Source organism: Columba livia, chromosome 3 (assembly GCF_036013475.1).
Source record: "Columba livia isolate bColLiv1 breed racing homer chromosome 3, bColLiv1.pat.W.v2, whole genome shotgun sequence".
Classification (NCBI taxonomy): domain Eukaryota; kingdom Metazoa; phylum Chordata; class Aves; order Columbiformes; family Columbidae; genus Columba; species Columba livia.
In genome coordinates, this window is record NC_088604.1 from 119237107 (window position 1) to 119262943 (window position 25837).

At 39.1% G+C, this 25837-nt stretch overlaps 1 protein-coding gene across 11 annotated transcripts in view; it reads right to left on the reverse strand.

Annotated features, from left to right (window-relative positions):
- Window positions 1-25837, reverse strand: part of LOC110362494 (uncharacterized) — a 480683-nt gene that overhangs the window by 129399 nt on the left and 325447 nt on the right. For 9 of the 11 annotated variants that reach the window (XM_065059403.1, XM_065059405.1, XM_065059404.1 and 6 more), the window contains one exon: window positions 12018-12149. In XM_065059403.1, the coding sequence (XP_064915475.1) occupies window positions 12018-12149 (132 nt within the window). The remainder of the gene's footprint in view (window positions 1-12017; window positions 12150-25837) is intronic. The other 2 variants (XM_065059406.1, XM_065059414.1) reach the window with 1 other exon arrangement.

Genomic DNA, 25837 nt, shown 5'->3' on the forward strand with positions numbered 1-25837 from the left:
CAGGGAGAATTTTAATTTTTAAAATCTTTTTAAACGAGTTGGTCAGGAATTTTCGAAAAAAAGGAATGTTTCCTGCTGTACTTTAGACCAAAGAACACTGCCTTGGAGACAAGACAAAATTTCATTATTATGCGCATGGGAGCAATAAGATTAGCTCCTATTGCTGCCCCTAAGGTGGAGCAGCAGGAGGAACCAATGGGACGATGCTAATGTGTATGTTAATAGTATTCTCCTAGAAGAAGTTGGGATAATTAAACATGTACCATCTCTTTAAGACAGAACGGCACACATTTTCTTCGGATGGGTGTTTACAAGATTTCCAATTTCAGGTCACAGCCATTTCTGAGATTGCTTAAGAAAGAGATGGGAATAACTTATCTTATTCATGTATTCAAAGAACCTTATAAAATGTGCAAAACATAACAGTTTTAAGGGGCAAAACATGTGTCTTGCCTTGACAGACCTGCTTTATTATGTGTAGTGTTGTACACTGACCTAATATATTGAACATTTTTAGCTAATATACCTTGTAGGAACCAGCCTTTAATGTGATGGATTTTATAGTATCTCATTAGGGTGTGTTTATATAACCTGATACTAAACACATTTTCAGATTCATGTTCCTTATTAAAATTGTGAGCCGTATTGATTTTTAGTTGAACGGCAACAGAGTCATTTTAATATTAAGAAAGGCTGCTCTCAAGTTGTTTTCACAGATCACAACTACTGTGACACGAGCAGTGCACATATCTCTCATCTTTCTTTACAGCCTCAATTATAAGAATCAGGATGTGTTACCCCACCTGCTTTTCTATTGGGTGAGCGATTCTTTGCCTCCATTTAGGATGCCAAAAAGCATTTTTATTCATTGGTTTGGGGGCTGTTGTTTTTCAATATACATTCATGACAAGCCCCCAAACAGTATTTATATTTTTCCTTATAAAGAACCGTGTGTTTTTAAAACCAAAATACCTTAATGCATCTCCTTTTCAAGTTTCCATAACAAACTGAGTAGCTATAGCAATATTTACTCTAATACAGCAAACACAAAAACTTAGCATTCCTAGCAGTGTAGGAAAAAAATAATGACTTTCACATCCTAATGTCTCCATTTTGTAAACCAGTCTTCAAAGGTAAATCTAATGTCAGCAGTAAATAGAGTGGCTCCAATATTTCTCTAAGGAGTCATGGGGAAATAATGATCTTTGAGGCACTGTAAATAGTTTAAATTATTGGAAGGCCCTTGTACGAAATGAAATATGAGAATTAAGAAAAAAGAAAATAAACTTGATTTCTTTATTGTGAAGTTAGGGCATCTGGAGGTAGCCCAAATTTTAAATGCAAATATTTAGAGAGAGAAATTATCGCTTCTGAGACAAGCAAATCATACACTTATTCCTGACTCTTATTGATTTAATGAACAGTTTGTTAATATAAGGCCGTTTGAGAAACGAAAAACAGACATAGAAGAATAGGTGTTCATTACATTCCTGCATTTTTAAAATCAACCTTTAAGTCTTCAGCAGGGAAAAGGTTTGAAATGAAATTGCGGCATATAGAAACTGCTGGATTTAATGCAGCCACTTGTGCGCTTTCAATTTAACTACACCTGTTAGTTTTGCCACAACACCACAGAAGCAGTTCAGCAGCCTCCAGTAATTGCCGTATTTGGGCCAAGAAATTTTAGGTCTGAACTATTTCTCAGAAAGTAGATTTTCCCTTTATTTTGCCCCTGGCATGCTATTCATTATTAAACATTAAAGTTGTGTCAATTACTTACTTCCATAGTTGATTATTATCCTGGTTATTCTACCAGCTAATCAACTCTTTCCTAAAACACGTCTGGCAGTGACTTTGAATTGATGTACAGAATATAATTATTTGTGCAAATTCCTTTTGTTTCTTGTTAACCACAGAAATTGGTTAATGACTTTAATCCCTGCAACCCCTCAAAAAGAAAGTATCTTGATTCACCAATTTATTTTTAATCAATATTGGGCTAAGCTTTGAAAGTTGACTATTCAACCAACATAAGACACTGCAGCGAGAAAAAGAAATATTGTCTCCATCTCCTTTAAAGCAGGCTGAAAACACCTTCATGTGAAAGACTCTGTTAGCTTTATCAGATCCAAAGCTCTTCTGTTTGAGGTGTAATTATTTTACCATTATTACATGCAAGGCTTTTAACTGAACAGTCGTTCCCTCTATTTAAGCAGTAAGTTTTATAATTTATTACGTCTCTTTGGTCATCAACTCACTATACAAACAGTTGGTCACGAGTGACCAATTACATTAAGGTTAAGCAACATAACTTTAAATTAGAAATAAGCTAATGTATCTTCATCAAGGGCCTGCTGTGTTTTCAGCCCTGTTTATGAGATGATACTAAATGTGGATATGGAGCACGCTCACTGGGACCAATTCCTATCGGCCTGAAAATGGGAAAGTCTTGAGCCTGCTCAGGTCCAGAGCTAATTAATGGGATAACATCTGCTTTACACATTCTGCTGGAGTAATTTCTATCAACTTCACTGTGAAGATGCATGGGAAACTATCAGAGAAATAAGTATCTATGCTGAACCATATTAATCCATAGTGAGCCTGAAAATGGGAATTTCAGTTCTCCTATTATCCCAGAGACGGGCAGGGGGGAGGAAGAGGGCGCAGGGCTTGTTTCTTGGATTATACAATTTCTGTATTTTTAGCATAGGATATATATTTAGTTCTGTTTGCATGCACACGCTTGCATATGCACACGCTGTTCGACTGCACGCAGGCTTGTTTTCTCTGTGTGCTCTTGGGCTTTTTTAAGAACGAGCACAGCAGCGGATGAAGATGACCATGCTCCTCGTGCAACAATCAATTTTACACAGGAAGATGGTGAAGTGGTTTTATTGCATTACTTAAAAACACAGCATGAATTGCTAAAGCAAAAATACAGTACTGTGAAACAGGCTTCAAAAGTGATAAGCCCGCTCACTTCATTTTATCAGCCTGTGTAAAATGCACTGTGGTATGAAGGGCCAGGCACCGATTCTGATTTGAGATTTAAATAAATACAATACGATGGGAACACTGACCACCTCCAACTCCCCCGCAAAAAAAAAAAAATCAGAACATTTTTCTGAAAAACCTACAAACTCCCAAATCCAGGCATCTCCTCACCCAAATTTTACCAATTTGTCCAAAAATTACTGAGCAATTTTAATTACAGCAAGATGCTTAAAGGTGCATTTTGCTCCTGAGTTTTTTCCTGCTGAAGTCCTGTAGGGCACAGGATCAGATTGTTGAGAGATATCACGTTTTTACACGTGTGCTTTTGTCTGTATCTATGCCTACACATATGTAAAAATATATTAGAAGAATGCTCTTTAAAAAATGTCTGTACTGTAAACATCTATATGTATATGTTCATACAAAGCATAGATATATATACACACATATACGTAAAAGCATAGACAACTATGCAAGTCTGTGTGTGTATGCACAGAAAAAGAGACAAAAAGCCAAACCAGAAACAGGTATGCACCAGTAAACGTCCAACTTTGGAGTGGCAGAATGAGAAGAAATCATATAGTTTCCTTTATATTATTATTATTAAGCTATGATTTACAGGTTTAATTCTTCCAAGCTAATGCATACGAAGAAATTGCATATGGACAATACAAAAGGGGGAGGGAGGTCCTTACAATAATGAAATTACATTAATAGACATTCACCTTTACCTAAGAGGTTATGAGTTCATATGTCAACTCTATGGAATATTTTCCATAATTTGTTTGCCATTGTGTATATTCTATTTATTTGCTTGCTACAACGTATTGAAATATTCAAGCTATTGGGAATGAAATGCTTATTTGACTAACAATGCTTATCTGTGAATTAGTGGTAGAAAACATGGAGTTTTCTAAAAAGCTGTCACTCAGTTTTATTTATGGAGGTGCTACTGAGGCAAGATTCAAGGTCTTTCAAAGAACACCAACATCTCTGGCTTAGGGGAGGAAAAATATTATTTACTGAACATTTTGAACAATCTTATATAATTGGGTAAATTACTGAAATGAAATAGCGCTTGCTTTTGTCACATGAAAACGACAATCGCACAGTGAGCCAGGAAGGTACGCTGCACATGCAGTAGCCAGAACAGCTTGGGTTCCAGCTTCTGTTGTCTGCGGGGAGTGAGTTTGGAGAGGGAGGGAATGCAATTTAAAGACCTACATGATGCAACATTCCTATGTGGCCCATCACATTTTGATACAATAAAAAAAAAAAAAAAATAATGATTTTTAATTTGCTTAAACATACAAAGATGGATGGTCAACCTCACCACTGCTGGAATATTCTGATTTGCAGGTAGGATTAATAGAAACCACACAGCAACTGTTCTTTTTCTTCCTCCTGCAAATGCGCCATGAGGCAACACGGTTGGAACAGGGGTGAATCCTCAATTCTGTTAGTCTGTCTACCCTGTCAAAGTTATTTGAACACTTACTTTCCTTAAGGGGCTCATTCAGCTGTCCTAATATGTATACAGTGATAATATAGTCATACGCATAATAAAGAAGAGCTTCAGAATTATAGTCAGCTTAGTAATAATGCAGTACTGTGCTAGAGTGATTGGCAACTGTTGATCCAATTATATAACTGGTTGCTTCTTAAAATTCAGGGATATGAGATTGATATATAATGTGCTGTAAAGTGTAAAAGAACTGGACAGGAAATAAGGCGGGTTGAAATTTTTAGTGCTTTGATCAAATTAGAACCAGGTTGATGAAAGGAAATGCCTTGGGTTCTCTGCTTGAAGTTTTGTGCTATACAAAAGGCTCTTGAAATGATCAATTTTGCACATGTCACTCAGCAAGCTTAGAGCAAACTACTCTCTGTGCTGGGGAGAATCTCTGCAACGGATCACTCACAACACCACTCCGTACTGGACATAAAATTTGGCAGATGCTCAGAAATGAAAGCAATGAGGCAAAGGAGGGACAGTTGCAAATCATAGGAATACCCCAAATTTGCAGGTTTTTCAGGTTTCTGCACAGCCTTTACTTTGACTCGGGAAACACAGATGGGTAAAGACAGAAAAGGGTCATCTGGTGAAACCCCCAGAAATAAATGCAGGATTATCTTTGGTGCTGTTCTTTTAAGCATTTCTCTAGCTAACTCACTAACTAGCTTTCATCCATTGTAACCCTCTGCCTGTCCCCTGCTTTTAAAACAGCTACTATTATTTATGAAGTGCTGTAGATGTGCAGTGAGAAGCACAGGGACTTTTTGCTCTTATTTTTCCTTGAGGACAACTTAAAAGGAGAGAAAAAAGCACGTATGAAAAGGCACCTTGCAGGTAAGGCTGTGGTTCTTCTGTCGCTTGGTCTGTCTCTGAAGAATGACTCCATAGTGGTTAGGCCTGTATGAGACACAACCTCTCTGGTACCAATCTCTCTGTACTATATGCTACTCAACGTAGTGATTTAAATCCCACAGTTCCAGTCTTAATGCATTAACATTTCTGCACTCCTCAAATATATCCTGGAAATCTGTCTCCCCCTCATAATTCTCAGCCCCAAATCACAGAAACGTGTAAAATCAGAAGGGAGGCACCTGAGTCCAGTATACATCCATACCTCTGCCAGGAATATATATGGAGATTTACTAATAAATACACACCAGGGGTCGGGGAGAAACGGGTAGAGAAACAAATTCCCAAGCCAGGGTACCACAAAATGTCCCATGACACCCACTTCAACAGAGAATAGGGAGGAACTACTTGAACGAGCTATTGATGCTGAAATAACCTGCTGAATTTCTGTTACCCTCAGGATAGTACCTGCACATAAACGCTTCTGTTTTGGCATAATTCCCTCTGCAAGAAATGCCTCTAGAAAACAGGGTTTCCAGAAATCATATTACAGGATGGGGAGCACTGATGGATCGGTGCAGTAACCTTCACCTAGGCCTTCCAATTCAGTTTTGTGTGAATTACATCAAATTGCGGTGGGTATTTGTGTTGGATGCAGAGTAGTTGAATAGCTGTCCATTTCTACACCCAAGCAGCTCTTTTGAAGTTGATTGGTGTTCCCCAGTAACAGAAACACTGCACAGCATCGAAAATGACAAGACATCACACTGCAATTTCACTAAAAAAGATGCATGGGGTATATATGAATAATATTTTTCTGAGTGCCAAGAGCGGAGTTAGAGAAATGTCTTTACAATTTGCACATGAGATACTCCTCGACTCTAGCGGCAGACATTCACGAGTGCACACACTAATAAGGTGTAATTTAACAATATGGTAGAGGTCTGTCTTTCCAGTTCTATTAACTGTGAAAGACACAGTTCCTGGTGCCAACTTGGTCGCACAGCAGTAGCATTTTGCTCTGCAGCCAAAAAAGCAAGGATCTAGCAACGGAGCTGAATGCCAACACACTGGGAGATCAGAGTGCACAAAGAGGACGGCACTGCACTGGGAAGAAGGCATCACCTCCAGCACTGCTGGACCGACTATTTGGAAGCAGACATCAGCAAAAGCACAAAATAGCGTGAGTTTTCACGGTGGAAAAACAAGGGAAACCTTCCCATCACAGAAATGCGGAGCTGTGGATCGAGCAGCAGCAGTGGCGCTCGAGATCTGCACCAAGGAACCGCGCTAACCTGGGGTTGGATTCTCACCGTGCTCCCTGAAAACACACTACGTCATGGTGACTTGTTACGTTATGAAAACATAAGAAACAAGATAGAATGAATATACTTTAAATAATAGTATTTTCCATAACATTTGCCTTTTTTGTTGTTGTTGTTGTTAGATCACACTTAATATGATTCCACTACATCAACGCTGTGGATGAAATGGAAAGCTGTATTCTTCTAAATGTGTTCCTAACATGCCATTTTTCACAGAGCTGCCAGGGGCTATTCTGCATTCCCACAACTGCTACAAATGTAACATATTGTTTTGCAATAAAAATTAGCTATAAAAGTGTGAAAAATGCCAGGGATCCAAATGTGAGAAACAAGAGAAGGGGGTATGGCTTTCACACCCTTTTAGTGGACATTTTATTTATTTTTCAAAGGAAGCAGACATATTTATAGCTACTGTATTTCAATTATCTCTTAATTTCTCACATTTTATGCAAATTCTAGACATTTTAATTGCAAATGAGGAGGGAACTTATTTTTAAAAGTGGCGCAACACAACATTTCAGATCTCAATTTTAATTCCAAATTTATCCACATCACTGTTAAAAACTTTTAAAACCTCGTTTACACTGAGACTTAAAATTAGGTGCAATTTAAAACAAAACCAAAAGACCTCCATGGCAATTAGTTATATCACCAAAACTTTTTTCACACATTCTTAAATCTTTCCTTTTTAAAATCAAAATTTTTAGGTAGGAAAAGTTTAGGAAGTTGAAATAACATTATTAATCGGTGACACATTATTTCAACAAGAGTCAGTAATTTAATAGTATTGTCCATAACTGATGAAAATTAATACATTACCCACCCTATTTTCTCCTTCTGTCTCCATGACTTCAGTAACCTAGGGCATGGGTTATTAGCTCAATCCGTGCTCAGCCGTCACTCAATGGGAAATTCTTTCAGGAGGATAAACCACAGCTCAGCCTTTGGCTGGATGAAAATTCCCACTATATTATTAAAAGCATTAGTGACAAATGTCTCTCTTTTCCAAGTACTATTCCCAGTAGCTTACTCTTACTGAACATTAATAAGCAGATGGCCTTCAATGCTAAATAAAACATTTGTAACAAATTCAAAAACAGTTGAAGCTGTGCTGATTTTAAGTGGGGATAATTTTCTAATGGATCCTAGGGCTCCAAATCAAACGGTGGGTCTAGGGATCCAATCTGTGATGCTAGGTCAGAGCAGACACGTAAGACGTACCTATGCAGAGCCCTTGCATCCCATAACCCAACTGTTTGGGCCCCAAACAGACAAGGTTTTGGCTGCTGAGGGAGCTGGGTCTCTTTAGTTTGGAGGAGACTGAGGGGTGACCTTATTAATGTTTATAAATATATAAAGGGTGAGTGCCGTGAGGATGGAGCCAGGCTCTTCTCGGTGACAATGATAGGACAAGGGGTAATGGGATCAAGCTGGAACACAAGAGGTTCCACTTAAATTTGAGAAAAAACTTCTTCTCAGTAAGGGTGACAGAGCATTGGCCCAGGCTGCCCAGGGAAGTTGTGGAGTCTCCTTCTCTGGGACATTCAGAACCCACCTGGACATGTTCCTGTGCGACCTCACCTGGGTGTTCCTGCTCCAGCAGGGGGATTGGACTAGATGATCTTTTGAGGTCCCTTCCAATCCCAAACATACTGTGATACTGTGATACACACATGCAATCACAGGTTTAAAATCACACGTGCCTACGGTGCTCTCTAAGCTGAGAATTCAGTGCTCGACTTCTCACTATCCAATGAAAAGATCTTTAAAAGTCCCAACTATTTATTATAAATGGAAATTTACTGTTTGAAATGTGTGGGGGTTTCTCTGCTTTCTTTCTATTTGGTAATTTATTTTAATGCATTCAAAAAATGAGACATAGCACCTTGGTTAAGACATCTGTATTTCAGGCCAACATCTTCAAAACTGTGAGCAGCTCTGTTAATAGTATTTTCATTTGATTAGGGTAATCTGCTGCTGTGCTGTCTTAATCTTTATCCACTACCTTTTAACCAATCAATACTTTAGGGTTATAGATTTGGAAGGCAGATGATAATTTTGTAGATAAACTCTCTAGGCACTGCTGATATAGTATGGTTGCATATTTAATATCTTTTCAGAGGATTCACAACTCCATTAATGTAGGAATCTGCCCAGAAAAACAAGTTAAACCTTAAATTTTCAAAGCTGTGCGCGGGGATTTGGCCACCTGACTCCTATTAATGTCAATGAAAATTTAGAGGTAAGAAAAGCAATGTCTTTTCCCTGGGATCATTTCTTCTTTGAAAGGAACCAGAGAAAAGAGAGGGGAAATGAAAAGCAACTTCATACCGCAGGCTGAGAGCAGCAAGGCCGGCTGTCGAGGCTGGAAGTTTACAGCAACAGAGTGTTTGTTCACAAAGTGAGTGAGCATCTCAACATGTATCAAAACTGCTAGGTATGAGAAGTTCAGAAAGAAAAACATTAGATTTTGTGGTTTTAAAATGTCAGTGAAATATACATTTTTTAATTTTGCTCAGCTAAAATTATCTGTTGCTTAGGATATTAATTTTGCTGCTGATAAAATTAGTTGTCAGACCTCTGTTTATGGCCTAATTACCTTTTGTAAGAAAAAAAAAAAAAAAAAAGAGGGCAGGAGAAATAAAAGGAATAACAATAAAATACAGTTATCTGCCTTCCAACAAAGGGGGTTCTTCACGACATGTCACCTGTGTGCATTTCATTAGAGCTGTGCACGTGTTCCACGTACATGAAACCAGATCTGTTTGGGCTGTTTTGCCAATCCTGGCAGTGCCAGCTTGTGCCTGCCCTCATCTCCATGCCTGGGGACACACAGGACAGGCCAAGCCACTCTCTGCTACTTCTAGAAAACTGGAGATCTTGAAATTATTCAAGCCCCTAATGGAGCAAGTCAGGAAAAGTGGGGCCAAAGTCCTGGGAAAAAAGCCACTGCAAACAACTGCACTTTCTTTTTGAACTGTTTTTCCACTTAGATTCCAGTTTTGGAAACAGCAAATCCCTTTTTTATTGGTTAGAAGTGGGTGCTAGGCATGCCACTGAAAAGTTGCAAAAAACTGGCTGGAGCCTAGGATTACAGACGTTAGAAACAGCACATTTTGGTCTCATTTCAACCTTCTCTATGCATATTGCCCAGTCCTTCAGTAAGAAGCAAGTACCACAAACATTAACGACAAATTTAATGAAATATAACAAGGGAATGTGTAGAGTCTTGCATCTTGGCAGGAACAACATCAGGTTCCAGTATAAGCTGGGGAATAACCTGTTGGAGAGCAGTGTAGGGGAAAGGGACCTGCGGGTCCTGGGGACAGGAGAATGACCATGAGCCAGCACTGGGCCCTTGTGGCCAGGAAGGTCAATGGTACCTGGGGTGGATTAGAAGGGGGGTGGTCAGTAGGTCAGAGAGGTTCTCCTGCCCCTCTGCTCTGCCCTGGGGAGACCACATCTGGAATATTGTGTCCAGTTGTGGCCCCTCAGTTCCAGCAGGACAGGGAACTGCTGGAGAGAGTCCAGCGCAGGGCAACAAAGATACTGAAGGGAGTGGAGCATCTCCCGTGTAAAAAAAGGCTGAGGGAGCTGGGGCTCTGGAGCTTGGAAAAGAGGAAACTGAGGGGCGACCTTATTAATATTTACAAATATATAAAGGGTGAGTGTCAGGAGGATGGAGCCAGGCTCTTCTCGGTGACAACCAATGGTAGGACAAGGGGTAATAGGGACAAACTGGAACACAAAAGGTTCCACTTAAATTTGAGAAGAAACTTCTTCTCAGTGAGGGTGGCAGAGCCTGGCCCAGGCTGCCCAGGGAGGTTGTGGAGTCTCCTTCTCCGCAGACATTCCAACCCGCCTGGACATGTTCCTGTGTAACCTCATCTGGGTGTTCCTGCTCTGGCGGGGGGATTGCACTGGATGAGCTTTCAAGGTCCCTTCCAATCCCTGACATTGTGATTCTGTGATTCTGATTTTTTAATAGCTTTTCCCATAACATTAATCTGAAAATTGAAATCAATTTGTACAGCATTCTTGTTAATCAAGTTGCAGCCACGGTGCCATCTAAACTACAGCTGTACCTGGCAGAGCTTGGAAGTAGCACATACAGAAGACAAGTGAACGTGGACTCAGAAGTTGTCCTTCGAAGCGTTCTGTGCAGCATTGCCATGAGATCTGCCTGGCTACATTTTTAAAATATATTTGCCAAACAAAAAATGTATGTCTGTGTTCATATCACAAGATGTAAATGTCTCTTTTGTGGTAGGAAAAATCCTGCTCTCTGGAAGTGATTCTAATCTAATCTGACATGCAGTATTTGTAACCGTACATTAGTGTCCCAACCTATTTACAGTGTTTACATAAAACCCCCTGAAATCTCCACATTCCTTGAAAAGTTAATCCAGTACAAATATTGACTGGCTGTCAATTGAGCATTATTGACTTGGTTCGGGACTGTGCTTTATTGCCTTAGCTGATGAAACTTGTTTTCTTTGCTAAACTTAATTTCTTTTGGCCCCATTTGGATGAAATACCATTTTTGCAAGACTGCAGCTCTCCCACTGGCTGCTGTGGGGCTGCATCTTCCAGTTAGCGAGAGGGGTAGGACAGCCCAGGTACTTCACTGTGTGCAACAGGAGCTTGTAGGAGGCCAACAACCCAGCCTGTACTTCACAAATTCCAATTGTGGCACTCTACACCTTCACTTCTTTTTTTAAAGAATGCTAAAATTCTAAAAGTAAACACCTTGGACACCTTTGCATCTTTTTATCAGGAATAGTAGAGATGAAGTTGTCCAGAAACCAAAGTGCACGGAACAAACACACTCATCATATTTTGAACGCCCAAGAAAACATTATTTATCATTTCATTTCTAAAATCTATACTTTCTAGATACAGCGAAACGGAAAACAAAAATAGCAACTTTCACAACATTCCCTGATTCTGCAACAAATTCCATCAAATGTTTTCAAGTTCTGACCCCCAGGTCAAGTGAAACTGACAATAAATCTTAGGAAAGATTCAATATTGTTAAGCTGCAAAACCCAAAATCTATTACAAAAGATTTATCATAACTTGTAAAAAATGAACCCAAAATGTTTCAGTCAGTGCAGGGAAGGACAGAAGTGTGGAATGGCAGACAGGGAAAAAAGTGTAGATCTCGAATGACCACAGCAAGTTATAAAGCAGATATTTCTCTCTGATCTCAAAACCACATTTAGGAAGGAATTTCCTGAAAATTCCAGCTAAGATAGATATAGGGGATTTCTTTGTTGTGTTTGTTGCTGTTGGGTTTCTTTGTAAAGGAATATAACATAGCCGTCACTTACACTTTGCAGGAGCGCTATCTGCTTCTCCACACGGGGACGCTTTTTGCACCACGCACAACTCCAGGGCAGTATCTGCTGCCGAAACAGGACGGTGCCACCATCTGCTCCTTCTTCTGTTCTCATCAATGCCTGCTGAGAGAGGAGCAAAGATAAAAAAAAAAAGGAGATATGTCATATAGTTACATCTTCATTTAATATTATTTATAACGTTTTATGTCTCGTTCAGGTGATGTGACAGTCCAATTCTTTCAATCAAACATCCTCAGATTGTCTTTTTGGAAACTGAACAAAGCCATGGCACTTGTGCTCTCAGATTTCCAACCACACAACAAGTTTATTTTTGTCTATTTTGTTTCCTTTTTATTTTAGCCTTTACAAGTCACTTTTTCTAGAAGACTTCATTTCCTTTTAAATGAAAGATTTCTCCTAAACATTTGACAAACAGAAGAATCCATCCTGTAACACCAGCTACGTCAAGAATGCACCCGCTCTCTGTTAAGATCCTTTGGCTAGCTTGAATAAAGTTAAATGTTGATGTTTTCATTAGTTTACTGGTTACTAAGTTTTGGGAGCCTTACACAAATTTTACTTTTTTAAATACAAAAGGGGCTGATTTGTGGGTTGTTTTTTTTTTTTTTTAAAAAACCAAAACGTGTTACCATTGAAATCCTGTCAAATGAATTCAAGGTGTCTAAAGCAGTTTAGCTAACGGGTTCTAAGAGCATCACAGCAGAACCACCATATGTCCCAGTTTGAAGTGACTGTCTCCTCTGCTTTTTCTTCCGCAGCCCCCGTGCTGATCACCACATCCCCACCAACCACGTGAGGAACAAGCGCTGTGTGAGACAGCAAGAGAGCAAAGCAGCACTACCCCCCAAAAAACTGCTGAAGAACAGCAACCCATTCACAGAATCACAGAATACCATCCCAGGTACCATTGGCCTTTCTGGCCACAAGGGCCCAGTGCTGGCTCATGGTCATCCTGCTGTCCACCAGGACCCCCAGGTCCTTTTCCCCTACGCTGCTCTCTAATAGTTAATTCCCCAACTTATACTGGAACCTGGGGTTGTTCCTGCCCAGATGCAAAACTCTACACTTGCCCTTGTTATATTTCATTAAATTTTTCCCCACCCCCAGTGGCTATCCCTCTGCTGGATGTTTTTTCCTGCAAAATGTTACACTCCTGATGCACGAGCTCAAGTAAAGCATGAAACTCTCCATGATTTTTATATTTTGTTTCGTACCATAACTGAAATGAAAATTATTTTCGGTGGAATATGCATAGCTGCTTTCTGCAGGTTTCACAAAAAGGGTTGCAAGCGTTCTGTAGCTGTTTGGTCCGTGCCCTCGTCCTGCTCCCTGTTCACACAGGTCACTTCAGGCACCAAAGGAACGGCCTCTGGTGCTTGGAGGCACAGCACCCATGTGCTCACGGGAGTGCAAATACAAACCCAGAGCACCCACAGCCTTCACAGGGGCTGCACGATACCCTCGAGGAAAAAAGCTGTATCCCCGAGGTATACACACGTGTGTGTATGTACGTGTGTGTGTACACATGTGTGAGACAGGTCAGGGCAGCTCAGGGACCACAGGAGCAGGGATGTGCAGCAAAACAAGCCTGGCTAACACTGGCTTTTTAAGGTGAGACATAATCATTTAACGTACAGATGGCATATCAGTTTACATCTCACACTGAGAGATCATGCTTGGTTATACGAGAAAAGGGAGAAACAAATTATAACAGAGTCAGAAAGCCCCTGAAAAGTGAGGCTGTGGGGGACCCCAGATGTACTTGAACCAGCCACAATCACACCATCAGCATGAGGCATAAAAAGTGCCAAAACAAGATGAAAACACCAACACTCTGTATGTATGCGTTTTGCTGTAGCCCAAAATTCTTCCCTCCCCACATACCTGTACATAATAATAATCATCATAATAAAAAATAAGCCCTCAAGATCAAATAGTCAGTGATATCTTAAAAGTAAAAAAGACGACAGGCTTAAGAAACCAAATCCTTGTAATAAATAATATATTATGAGTTAAGGAGATGAACTGACAAAGCGGTGCACCTCTAATCTCCTCCCTGCAACAGCGAGAAGAGCTGAATCACTTACACAACATTTTTAAGTATGCTGAGGGATGGCTCCTACTCTCCACTTTTCTAAGAACAACATACTCGACTGATTTACCAGATTGACTAAGCTCCAGACCAGCAGTATAGTCAGTTTGAACGCATAATTTTCTCTGATAAAAATAAAATTGCTGAACGTTCTCTTATTAGAATATAATTGACTGTTTCAGGGCAGGTTTAAATTGGGGATGAGATAATCAAGGTATTTAACTGACGCAAACTCAGCTCTGTTTTGGGGGATCAGAGGTAAGGCACTTCCTCCCAAATCTCTGATGTTGTCAAGCCCAGCAGCTTGAGCCATCCCACTCAGGATTCCCAGTTATTCATTTATTTCAAACCTGAAATGACACCTCTCCACCTGGACAATGATTTTAAATAGCAATCTATAAAAGAAAAAAAATCCAGCAGCATGGCAAAGATGCCAGGCACATAAAGAAAATTAACTACCCCATATTTCTAAGCAATAAAATCAATGTCACCTTTTTATACCTTCAGCCCCCTTGTCAAATGTCACCCAACGGATTCGTACCAAGGCTGTGCAGCTATTTTGGGCAAGGTAGGGCTACAAGGACCTCCCACCTTACACCAGTTCTGTGCTTCTCTACCACAAGCACATCCCTTCAATTTTCCTCTCTTGGCTTTGCCATCTAGGGGAAAAAAATGTCTCTACAACATTCAGGACCTAAAAGCCACCGTGCTGAAGTGCACCAGCTTTTATGAAAGAAATATACACCTCCCAAGCAATAATTGTTGAAGGAGGAAACACTTTTGGTGTAATGTACCACATGCAAATTTCATCATGGAAACTCAGGCAGCAATACAAAACAAAAGACTGCAGGACATAAGTTTTATTTTTAGAATGAATGACAGTTTGGCATTCTGCTATGAGAGGTGTAAACAGACCAGAACCTCTATTTTGCTTTTAACAGCCCAGAAGCTGGACAGGTTTTTGTTGTTGTTTTTATGTATTATAATTATTTCTAGCACAGTGTTAGCACACTTTCATGCCTGAATAAGCCTGGTATATATGTGACTGCACTGAAGACCGCTGTATCTTCAAAGGTCAAGCATTAAACAATGAGAATATAACTTGTTAATATTTGAACTAAGTTTGAAACTATTTCAGTGATGACATCATACCTATCTTTTCTAATTTTTCTTAGTCCAATAAAGCATTTCAACTCAAAAGAAAAAAAGGGGAAGAAGGGGAAAATAAAGGAAAAGAAAGAACAAGTATGTTTCATTAGCAAGAAAGCAGCAGATTAAAAATTCTGAGCTAATTATTTTGACATTAGTTATTTCAGTATTGCAGAGATTTTTTGAATGATGCAATGATCATCAGAACCAACTGTGCCCACACAGTTATGTCTAAATAGAGTTATTACTGGCCATCAGCTCAGAAGCCCACACCGACACAGCTAACACTCATAATCCAAGTCAAACACACCTAGGTGGGAGAACTAAGAAAGTGTAAGAATAGTATTAAAGGATTAAGAAAATTCTAGGGAAAAAAAAAAAAAAAAGAGACAGTGGCAAATACAGGTAATTGGTTTTCAAAGTTTGGCTTTTCTTCAACAGTGTTAGAGACAATCTCAAAGAGAATTTAGAAATAAGAATGTATTTTGCAAAATATTTGCTTGCAGTACAGTGCTTTTGTATTGAAAATCAACTCACCTACCACCTAATTTTTGTTTAGAATAGCTTTTTTATGTCTTGCAGAATTCACCAGCAGTCACCAGCACTCCCAAAGCCACATTCATTTGGGCTGATAAAACTACCTCATAAGACGCAAGGAGAAATGAAATGACAAGGCAGGAACAGCAGCCTCGTGTTCTGCCCTCTGCAGCCAGGATGCACTGCCTTTTCTCTACAGTTCACACTTTTCCTCCTTTACCACATCCCAAACTTCTCTTTACACTTTTCTCAATGCTGCTCCATCTTCTTTTCATCCTCCTTCCATCTTCCCCTTTATAGCAACCCTTTTTTTCCCCATCTTTCAGTTGGTTCATTTTCTCACCATAATGGAAGCGGTTGTCAAAACCGCAAGCTGGTTTGGCATCTTAGAAGTGCAATAATTCACATTTTTCTACTCTAGAAGCAGTTTTATTAGTTTGAAATTTACACTTGACCATTTCAAAATTCTAGGAGAAGGCATAAAAAATCAGAATATTAAAAAAAATCATTTAAAAATCAAAGAGAAACAGAAAGACAAGAAAGAAGATGAAGCCATATAGTGATGGTAGGAAAAAAAAAAAGGACAAAGATTTTCACTTTGTCTGGCACAGTGTCTTCATGTTTTTTAAATTGTTCTGTATTTTCACAGCTTCAGCTGATATTTCTGAAATATGGAATTTGCATTTTCTAGCTGGGGAACGCTGCCAAAGCTGTTAATCCCGGGCAGATGTAAAGTTGCACCACTATATTGTGATGTGGCTCCTTAAAAACAACTTAAAAGGATAAAAAAAAAAAAAAACAAAACAACCACCCAACCACCACCACAAATATTCACTAACCCATATGGTCAATAATTGCTGTTTAATAGTCCTCCTATTACAAACCTAAAAAGCAGCAGCCAGAATTACCAGTAGAGTATTAATAAACAGGAATGAGTTAATAGTGCATAAAGACCTTCTAGTGGAACAGTGGGGGAGTAGAATATTCTTTTCTTAAGTCAGCTGTAAGTAATTACTACATGGTGTGCTTCTGACTATTACCATAACAGAGCAATTGGACGTGAAGAATGGATAATAGTATGGACATGGAGGTATTTTTAGAATATCAGCAGTGAGGCAGGTAAATGCCCTACTCAGGCACAAACCTTTAAATAAGTTTAAATAACTTTTCCTAATGACACCTAACCTGAGCAGAATTTTGGAATGATCAACCTAATAAATTATTTAAAGTAACTTTATAAAGATGTGTCTGTGATATGTAAATAAGGGAAACGGCAAAAAGAAATCCCACGCAGACAGGAAGCAAGCAGCCAGCCTTATGGTAACTCCATAATCACAGGTTTCTCTCCGTTTCTTTTCGAGCAGTGCCTTCATCTGTTTGAGTGCGGACTGTGCTCCGCTCGCTCCCATTGGCTGCTCAGGTGAAAACGAAAATATTCAAATAAGAACTGGAACTGCAACTGCAGGAGTTGTGGGTTTTCTACCATTGAGTTAGTTGTCCTCAGTGATTTAATGATGCATATCATTTATTTTAAAATATTGTTATAGGAGCATTCACTGGGATGCAGCTCTGTGTTCAAAGGACTGTCCATTATGTTATACAGCAGAGCTTTTCATGTACAACTACAGGCTCAGATATTGTCTATCGACACAACATATGCTCTCAGATAAAAACAGCTTGAGACTTTTGATTCAGACAGTAGTAATTTTGAAATTGCACAGAAATACAATTTAAGGAATATTTTGAATTTTTCAGGCTATAGGTCTTTCTCCTGCTATGTTGCTACACAGGGCAGATGTTGATTTTTCAATTTGCAGGTTTGTTAAGCATCATGGAATGTTTTGGTTCTCAATCAAGAATATTCTTCCCAAGTGGTTGCAAAGTCCTGTGCCTGAAAATAAATGCATGTCCTTTTTGTTTCTTAGCAGCACGTGTTCTGCGTTCAGTAGAAGCATAAAATAGATAACACGATGCCATTTATCGGACCAATATATACATTTTAAGCCACAGGATCTCAGAACACAACGTGTTTGCAAGTTATACTCTACAAATACAGTTTATATAGGACAAGAGGCAATTGCATTTACAGTGTGCCATACCAACACTTCTATTCAGAAAATGTGTATATACCATGCACTATGATGTCCTTGGTATTGTGTCCATCCACTGATACGCCACTATACTGGTCAGTTACCAATGACCTTATAAAAGCAATAGTCCCCACACACATAATTTTAATGATGAACAGCACAGCACATTTCAGGTATGTGCATATATGCTCCCTCTTCCTCAAATTCCTCATTTCTCATTTGCATGCATACCAACAGACAGGACAAAATAATTTTGGCTCCCCTAAAGACAACAGAGATTGTGATGCTAAGTTCCCCCACAGTATTTGCTATCTTCAACAGCGGTTTATGACTAATCTGCTGCAATGACATTGATATTAGTCCTATATTTTCATTTAACAATCAGATACAGCTATAGAAATCACAATGTGCCAGATCCACCGCTGCGTAAAGTTGCTGACTTCAGGGCATTTTATCAAGATGGGTTTGGCCCTTCGCAGTCTCCTGCCCCATTAAATCTGAAGATTATGTGTTGTTCTTAGTCAGTCCACTGTTATCATAATGGAGAGCTGATGTTATAATGTGGGTCAAACAAACAGCTAATTGTTCTTGGGCATGGCTTGAGCAAAAACAGAGTGGAGAGGCTGTAGACGTTAATAATAGTACTCGGCACGATTATAATAGATAGTTTCTATCAGAGGATTTAAAATCACTTTGCAAGCTTTACAAGCACAGTGCTAAGTGTTTTTGATACTCCCATTTGAAAGTGAGACCATCATCTTAAGATCATGCTCATACATTTAGATACTGGAGCAGTGAGAGTTTTAAACAATCAAGAAGGCAGCGCATGATAAAAGGCAAGCTTTAGGGAGTCGCGCTAAACGAGCCAACTTGGAATCAAAGCAAAAGTTTGTGAGGGCATTTTTAAACAAACAAGCTAAATAAAAAGAAAACAAGTAGGCAACACTGTAAGGATAAAAATTCCATATGGAAAAAGGTTGGATTTTTTTGTTTTTGTTGGTTTGGTGGTGGTTGTTGTTTCCCCCCCGCCCCGCTCCAAATTAAAACAAGACATTTGCTGCTTTCTATTGTTTTTCTGCACTACTGTGCATCCAGCAACTGCTTTTGCAAAAGGATGGCACAGAAAAACCTACGTGAGTGGTTAGAGCTTTCCAGTCAAGTCCAGGACGCAGCACAACGTGCTGGATTGCAGGAGCAGACTCTCTCAAGCAAAAGACTGACTTCTCACTTGCCTAGGAAGGGTTTAGGATATTTCTAGTACTGTAGACACACACATTCACACTTATGCATACATTTACTAGTATATTAAACAATCATACCCCAGGCTATATCCTGTATGGAAAAGTCCTATGGAAAGGTAGAGACTTACAGTGCTACAGGCAAGGCAGAGAGGGTGAGAAGGGAAACACAAAGAAAAGTGAAGCAGTGACAAAGAAGTCAAAATTGCAGCCGGAATCAAGGTCACCCAAAGCGACTCAGGAACTGATTACAGGCAGAATAAATCTGCAGGTCTGGAGCTGACAGGGAAAGGAGGTTCGGGGGAGGCAAAAGTATGAAAAATAAGGTGACTTAACACTGTTGAAAAAGTTTCAACACACAGGAAAACACCACAAAAACTGCTTTAAAAAATTGTCAGCCAGAGATGAAGGCACGGAACGCGTGAGAGCATTGTAGAGTAGTTGCAAAGAAAACCAGTTTTCTCTTTTGGTAGACAGCGTTACAAAAATATTATTGCTCAAGTTCCCTGCAGCTCTCCATTAATAGAATCATAGAATAAATTGGGTTGGAAGAGACCCTCAAGATCATCGAGTCCAACCGTAACCTAACACTGGCACTAAACCATGTCCTCAGCCACATTCTTCAGAGTTTCTGAAGAATTACCATTCTCTAGGACATCTGACATATTTATCGAGAATAAAATACAATTTTCTAAATTATTAGCCCTAGGGAAATTGTTTTGTAGTTCTCATTCAAGCTGTTACTCAGGGTGCGTTCTGTCCTTCAGAACAACCTGAAGCTCGTCCTGCATTGTAACTTCTTCAAAACCAGGATAATGGATTATTTTAAAATGGTTCTTTGGGAAGACTGCATATACTTTAAAGCTTTCCAGTGTGGCACACTGGCCTTACATCTTCCAGCTTAAAGTGGAATCACTGAATCAATAGTTATATGTAGAAGTATTTGGGTTAACAAAACAGTCCCATTATGAAACAGTCCCATCTGAAACTAAAACTTAACTTTGATCAAGGTATCAGTCTCTCCTGTCCCTGCAGCATCCCTTGGGTATCTCCTGAGAAAGTACTGAGCATATTCCAACCTCTTTCAGTGATGGGCTCAGTGCAGAGGTGTTTTAGGTCCATGATTATGCATAATTTCCTTAAATGGCCTATTTTTGCTTTCTGGTTCTTGAATGAGATAGTAAAATGAAACACTTAAAAAAAAAAATGGCTGCAATTGTTATTCGTATTTCACTGGCATCTCAAGATTTCAGGCGAATTTGGATGCTGGTCTTGGAGCATGTATTAAGAAACATCACATCTTCCCCATAGAGTTTTCAGTTCAGCAAGAGAGACACACATGGGAGGAACTATATGGTATCCTGACCCAGACTGTGCCCAGAGCACAATTTGTGATGAACCCCGAGCCTTTACGAAGTACGTGACACAAACTTTTAAAAGGTGAAGGAAGAACTTCAAAGATTACAACAATTTTTAACTTCCTTTTAACTTCCTTCACCTACGTTTATACTTGATATAAAGTAAGGGCTGCAAAGAATTGCCATGCACTGCAACACTTCCCATTTGCCAATAGGGGACCCCCGAACCACCATAACTTTTGCCAAGAGGCATCACTTTCTCATTTCAACTGAGATCTCCACATTTTCACTACTGCATTTTGTTGGTCATGAATTCATCGTGTATAACTGCCCTTCATCCCATACACTGCACAGTTTTGTGTATACTGTGACTCAAAACTGCTTCTAGAAAAGCAGTTTTGTTTGAAGTCCAACTTTTGATTTCACGCAGTATCACTCATTAACTGAGCAAAGCTGACAAGCAGCCTCATTTATTGGAACAGCTATACCTCATCTTACTCACTTGCACTGACATGATGACCTGTAAATATTCCCACCTTTCCCTACCATTATTTTTTCTGGTTTTCTTTCAGCTACCTGATACATGCACCGCTTTTTCCCCTCTTGCCTTGCTATCATTTCTAGTCTCCAAACGCACTTGTATTCTTCTACCGCTTAATTCATCCTTCATAATTACATATTCCCTTAAGATCCTTTCCTATTAGTCAGGTTTCTTAGTTACCCCTAATGGCCCATTCACTTCCAGGTACCACCATTTGCCAACCTGATCACATTTCCACATGTGGCTGCAGTTGGAAGAGTAGTTTCCCTTTTCTGTTACCTCTTCATGAGATACCATTTTTCTCAGGCTGTTCTCAGACTGCAAAGGTTGTCAGTGCCTTTACCAGAGGCTTTAAAATGACATCTCCCATTACGTTTGGCTTTGTTGAAAGGTGTCCAACAACAGCATCACACTGAGGAGGTCACCAGGAGACTACAAGTTGAGAGGCTTTTCCCAAGCCTTGCCAGAGATACATAGTTTAGGGCAAACCTCCTTGCTGCTTGCTCAGTTGAGCCTGTAATGGCTGCAGGGAGAGTAAAGCTGGGAAAAAAAGCCAGGCCCTTAGAAAGCAGAGAAAATGAACAGATTGACATTCTCAAAATCCTTTTATTTTTATGTTATTGCTGGCTTTTATTAAAAATATTGTTAAAATCCAGCCTGTTTCTATGGAGAGGTTCAGTTTCAACAAAACATGCTTTCCTGATGGAAAACGTTTCATCATAAAAAAACATCCAACCAGTTCTACTGATAAATTTCCATGTTCTTTTCCTGACTAGAGCCAGGGACAACTATATGAATCTTTCCTGAGGAAAAGGAGTTCCTTAGTTGGAAAAAGGCAAGGTGCTTATTCTTCCTTGGACGTATGAGTAAAGCATCATCTGATTAATACTGAAAGCAGTATCAAGAGAAATGTATGCTAAGTTTCAGCACAGAATTAATTTCTATGGGTAAATACGTATCAATTCCTTACAGCAATAGAATGTGCTGCAAAATTCAACAGATTTCTCACTGTAATGGTGTAAGTAATCAAGAAACATATTAAGAAAGAATAACAAGAGAGAGACACTGAAAAATGCCTTTCAGAACTCCTTTACTGACTACACGATGTTGCTACAGCAGTGATCTATATATTCATTTCATCCTAAATTTTTAGATTAATAGATATAAGGAAGGAAAACCCTCACTATCTGACTTCAATAGATCTGTAGCAATTTAGAAATTCTGAGTATTGTCCTGATCAGAAAGAGGTACCAAGTATTTCAGTGAACACTTCACAGAAAGTATTTTAGTAATTTTCAACATGAAGCCTTTCAAGCTTCTTGAAATAAGGGCTACACAGCCAGAGGCAGTGGCGAGTGCCCCATCCTCACATGGACGGCTAAAGAAGTTCAAAATTCATGGGAACTGAGCACGCAAAATCAACTTTGAAGGCCAAAATTGACCATAATCTGAATGAGGAGACTTCATGGAAGAAAAATTAAGATTTAATTCACTTAAAGTGAAACAGCCAATTGATAGCCTGTTTGCCACTGAGTTCGCTTATTCAACAGTAACAGAAATAATACAGCAGTTACACTTAGAAACAAAATACTATATGTAAAGCTCAAGCTTCTTGAGCAGAACTGTACTCTCTAAAAGCCACATAGCCTGTCCCAAAATGCTAAATAAAGTCTCACTGACACGCTCTATTTATTGACATTTATATAGTCTCAGTATATAAGCAAATATTTTAACCTTTTTCTACACTTCAGTATTATACTCTTAGTTACTAATAATGACATTAAGCATTTCCTAAATTAAATGCTACTCGCTATTTCCCAAAATAGGGAAAACAAACCAGAGCAAACCAAATACAACAGCATTTTTTAAAAGATGTGATAATCAGCAAAAACGATGCATAAAGCCATTATTTTTCACTGGGCTTTGTTGTGACAGTTACCATAGCTAACCCATTAACATATTTGCTGTACAAGTATGGTCATTCTACAGCCTTAATTAACTTTCAAGTGGAGAGTGATGTGGCTTACCACTTATTAAATATCCTCTACAATAAGTTACAGTTTTACCCTTCCAACCTCACTTAGCCAAGACACCTAGAAGAACCAGCTTTCTATCTGACTGTAATTTTGTAATTGCTTTTTACTGAAATTATGTTGAAACCGGACCCCCTATGTAAATGTATTTTGCCTGGTTCATCTAAAATTGGCCACCCCTAATCAGATCCAGTTGATATTTGATTGAATAAGTGGAAAATTAAGTTTCTCTCTGATCACGCTTTGCCTTTTCCTCCCTTTCATTATTTACAACATAGGCATTTCTTCTGGTTGCAATTTGAAAGCATGCCCCCTAGAGAACAGCAGAAGGCAGACAGACACATGGGAAAGGCTGCTTTGGAAGCTAATCTGCTTCTAGTACAACACACAAACAGTGTAGTTACACCAAGCAAAGCTCATTTCAGCAAGCACTTTATTCATGAAGAAAGCGATGCGATTTGAGATTTAATCGAGTCAGAATTAGGTTTTGTGATTAGCAAGGCTGAGCTGTTAAGGTATAGTCATAATGATATCATTATTTCCACGCACCCATGTGGCATGAGCATCGTCGAGGAGCGTAATGCTCTGTATGTTTAAACTGTATATCGACAGCTAAAAGCAACTGCATCCACCTCCACTGGGCGTTCCAGCGAGGATAAAACAGGACTTGAGTTTGAAAAAAAAATACTTCTACAAAGGGAACACATGAAAAGGCCACAGGAGTGCATAACTGAAAAATACATAAAAATGCAAATTTCCCTAAACTTCATCTTTGGATGGACTGAAGCATAAGTGAGAACTTCAACAAAGCTATAGAAAAAGATGACAGGTCTGAGTTTCAGAAATTTAAGACAGCAGTAGGATTAGACACTTTGGGTTGTCTTCGCATACATTTCTTATGGGAGTTAATTCCATTTGACATGCAAGACCAAAGCAAGATTACAGAGGCATAGCCCCATGGCGAGGTGTATGCTGTAGCTAAAAGCTGGGATTTGAATAATTGTGCAGGCTTACTCCAAGAATCAGGCGAGAACAGAATGAATGGATTATTACAAGGAACTTTGTACATTTTTAACTGCTGGACTTAATAAAATACCCTGTGTGTAAGACTGGTATTATGGTCCTCTGCACTCACTCTGGTTGGAGTTTGTGGTAGAATCTATCAAATCTGAGAAAAAACAGAAGCTGTTAAAAAAGAATGTTTAATGAAGAATTGGGCAGGGCCATGCCCCACGCGATTTTCTGAGGGAAGCAAATTTGGAGAGCTTTAGTTCAAAATATTCAGGCCCCAAAAAAGTTAAAGGGAATTCATTTCCTGTACAAAAGAAGGTTGACGGAACACAAGAGATTGAATCAGAAAACTGAAGGAACAAAATAAAAAAAGAAAAAGGTGAGTTTTTATTTCACTGCTTCAGCTTGTTAGCTAGGTCATTTATTACGGAGAAAGATTACTAATCCACACATCATTTTTTTTTAAATTGACCTCTTCCCTTTGTGTCTGTGGAAGCACTTGTCTGTAAAAGGAGGTAATAGCTGACTGCTCCTTAGAGTCAGTGCTGCTTAATTAACTGTCCAGTGAGAATTATTGAAATACTTATATAATTCTTATTTAGCACTCATTAAAGTGAGGGATACAAATGCTGGACAATGAGAGGTTCAGGAAGGCTTTGAAAAGAGGGAGTTAGTGCTCTAATAGCAAAGAATTATGAAAGCCTGCCCATTAATGGTAACAGAGCAGACCTTTCATTTTAAAAGTCACTGGCTCAGATCTGGACTTATTTGATATTTTAAAAAATTCCTTCATCTAACCCCCTAGCAATAGATGATCTCCAATTCCTCCTGCCATCACCAACCAAAATGCTGGTGCATGAAGGAGGTAAATGGAATTTACCCTAAATTGCCCTAAAAATGGAATTTACCCCTAATCGCCCTAAAAAATAATTTCTATTTCATTTCAATGGGTGCTTTGGAAGCCTGCCATAAAAGGTAATGAATATTTGGAACTTGGCAGTTTCCAAAATGGAAATGAAGAGCCTGCTGGGTACCAAGCAACAGCAAGATTCAACACTACCTACAACTTACTCTGTGACATGGATTATGGCAGTAATAGACTATTGTCCAGAAAATGAGCTAAATTCATCAGCACTTTTTGCAAGACAGAAGGAACATGCATGCACATCTTCCATGCACAACATTTTTTTTTTCAGAAATAGCTGGCTAAAAATAATTAATTGGCCCAATTACAGTGTGTTTCTTGTAGCAGAACTGGGTTTACATAGGCCATATGCCTCCACAGTTTGTCCCCAGAAAATTTACCAACAATAAATAACAGTGTTACCAGCGTCTTAAAGGCTTTGAAGGTTCATTCCTCCACAGGTGTGCTCCATTCCTCTCTCTAATCTGTATATTGTCAAAAGTTCTTGAATCTACAAGAATTCACTTAGAAATGAAGCTCAGATATCCTTTCTGTTCATATAATGATTGATGAAACACGAGGGAAAATAAATTGAATTATGTTAAATCTCCCAGGGAAACATAATTAAGCTGTAAAGCATTCCCTTGATATCTTTGTATCACTCAGGCTGTGTCTCCTACTACGTGATCAATAATAATACTAATTAAAGACAATTATTTTGAAGGACTGGCATGAACTTCCAGCTTTTACTATGTTTTATACTATCAAAATCCACGCATTTGTTTGGCTATCATATCTGCAAAATCCTCCTGTACTTCTAGCCCAAGATTCCTAAAG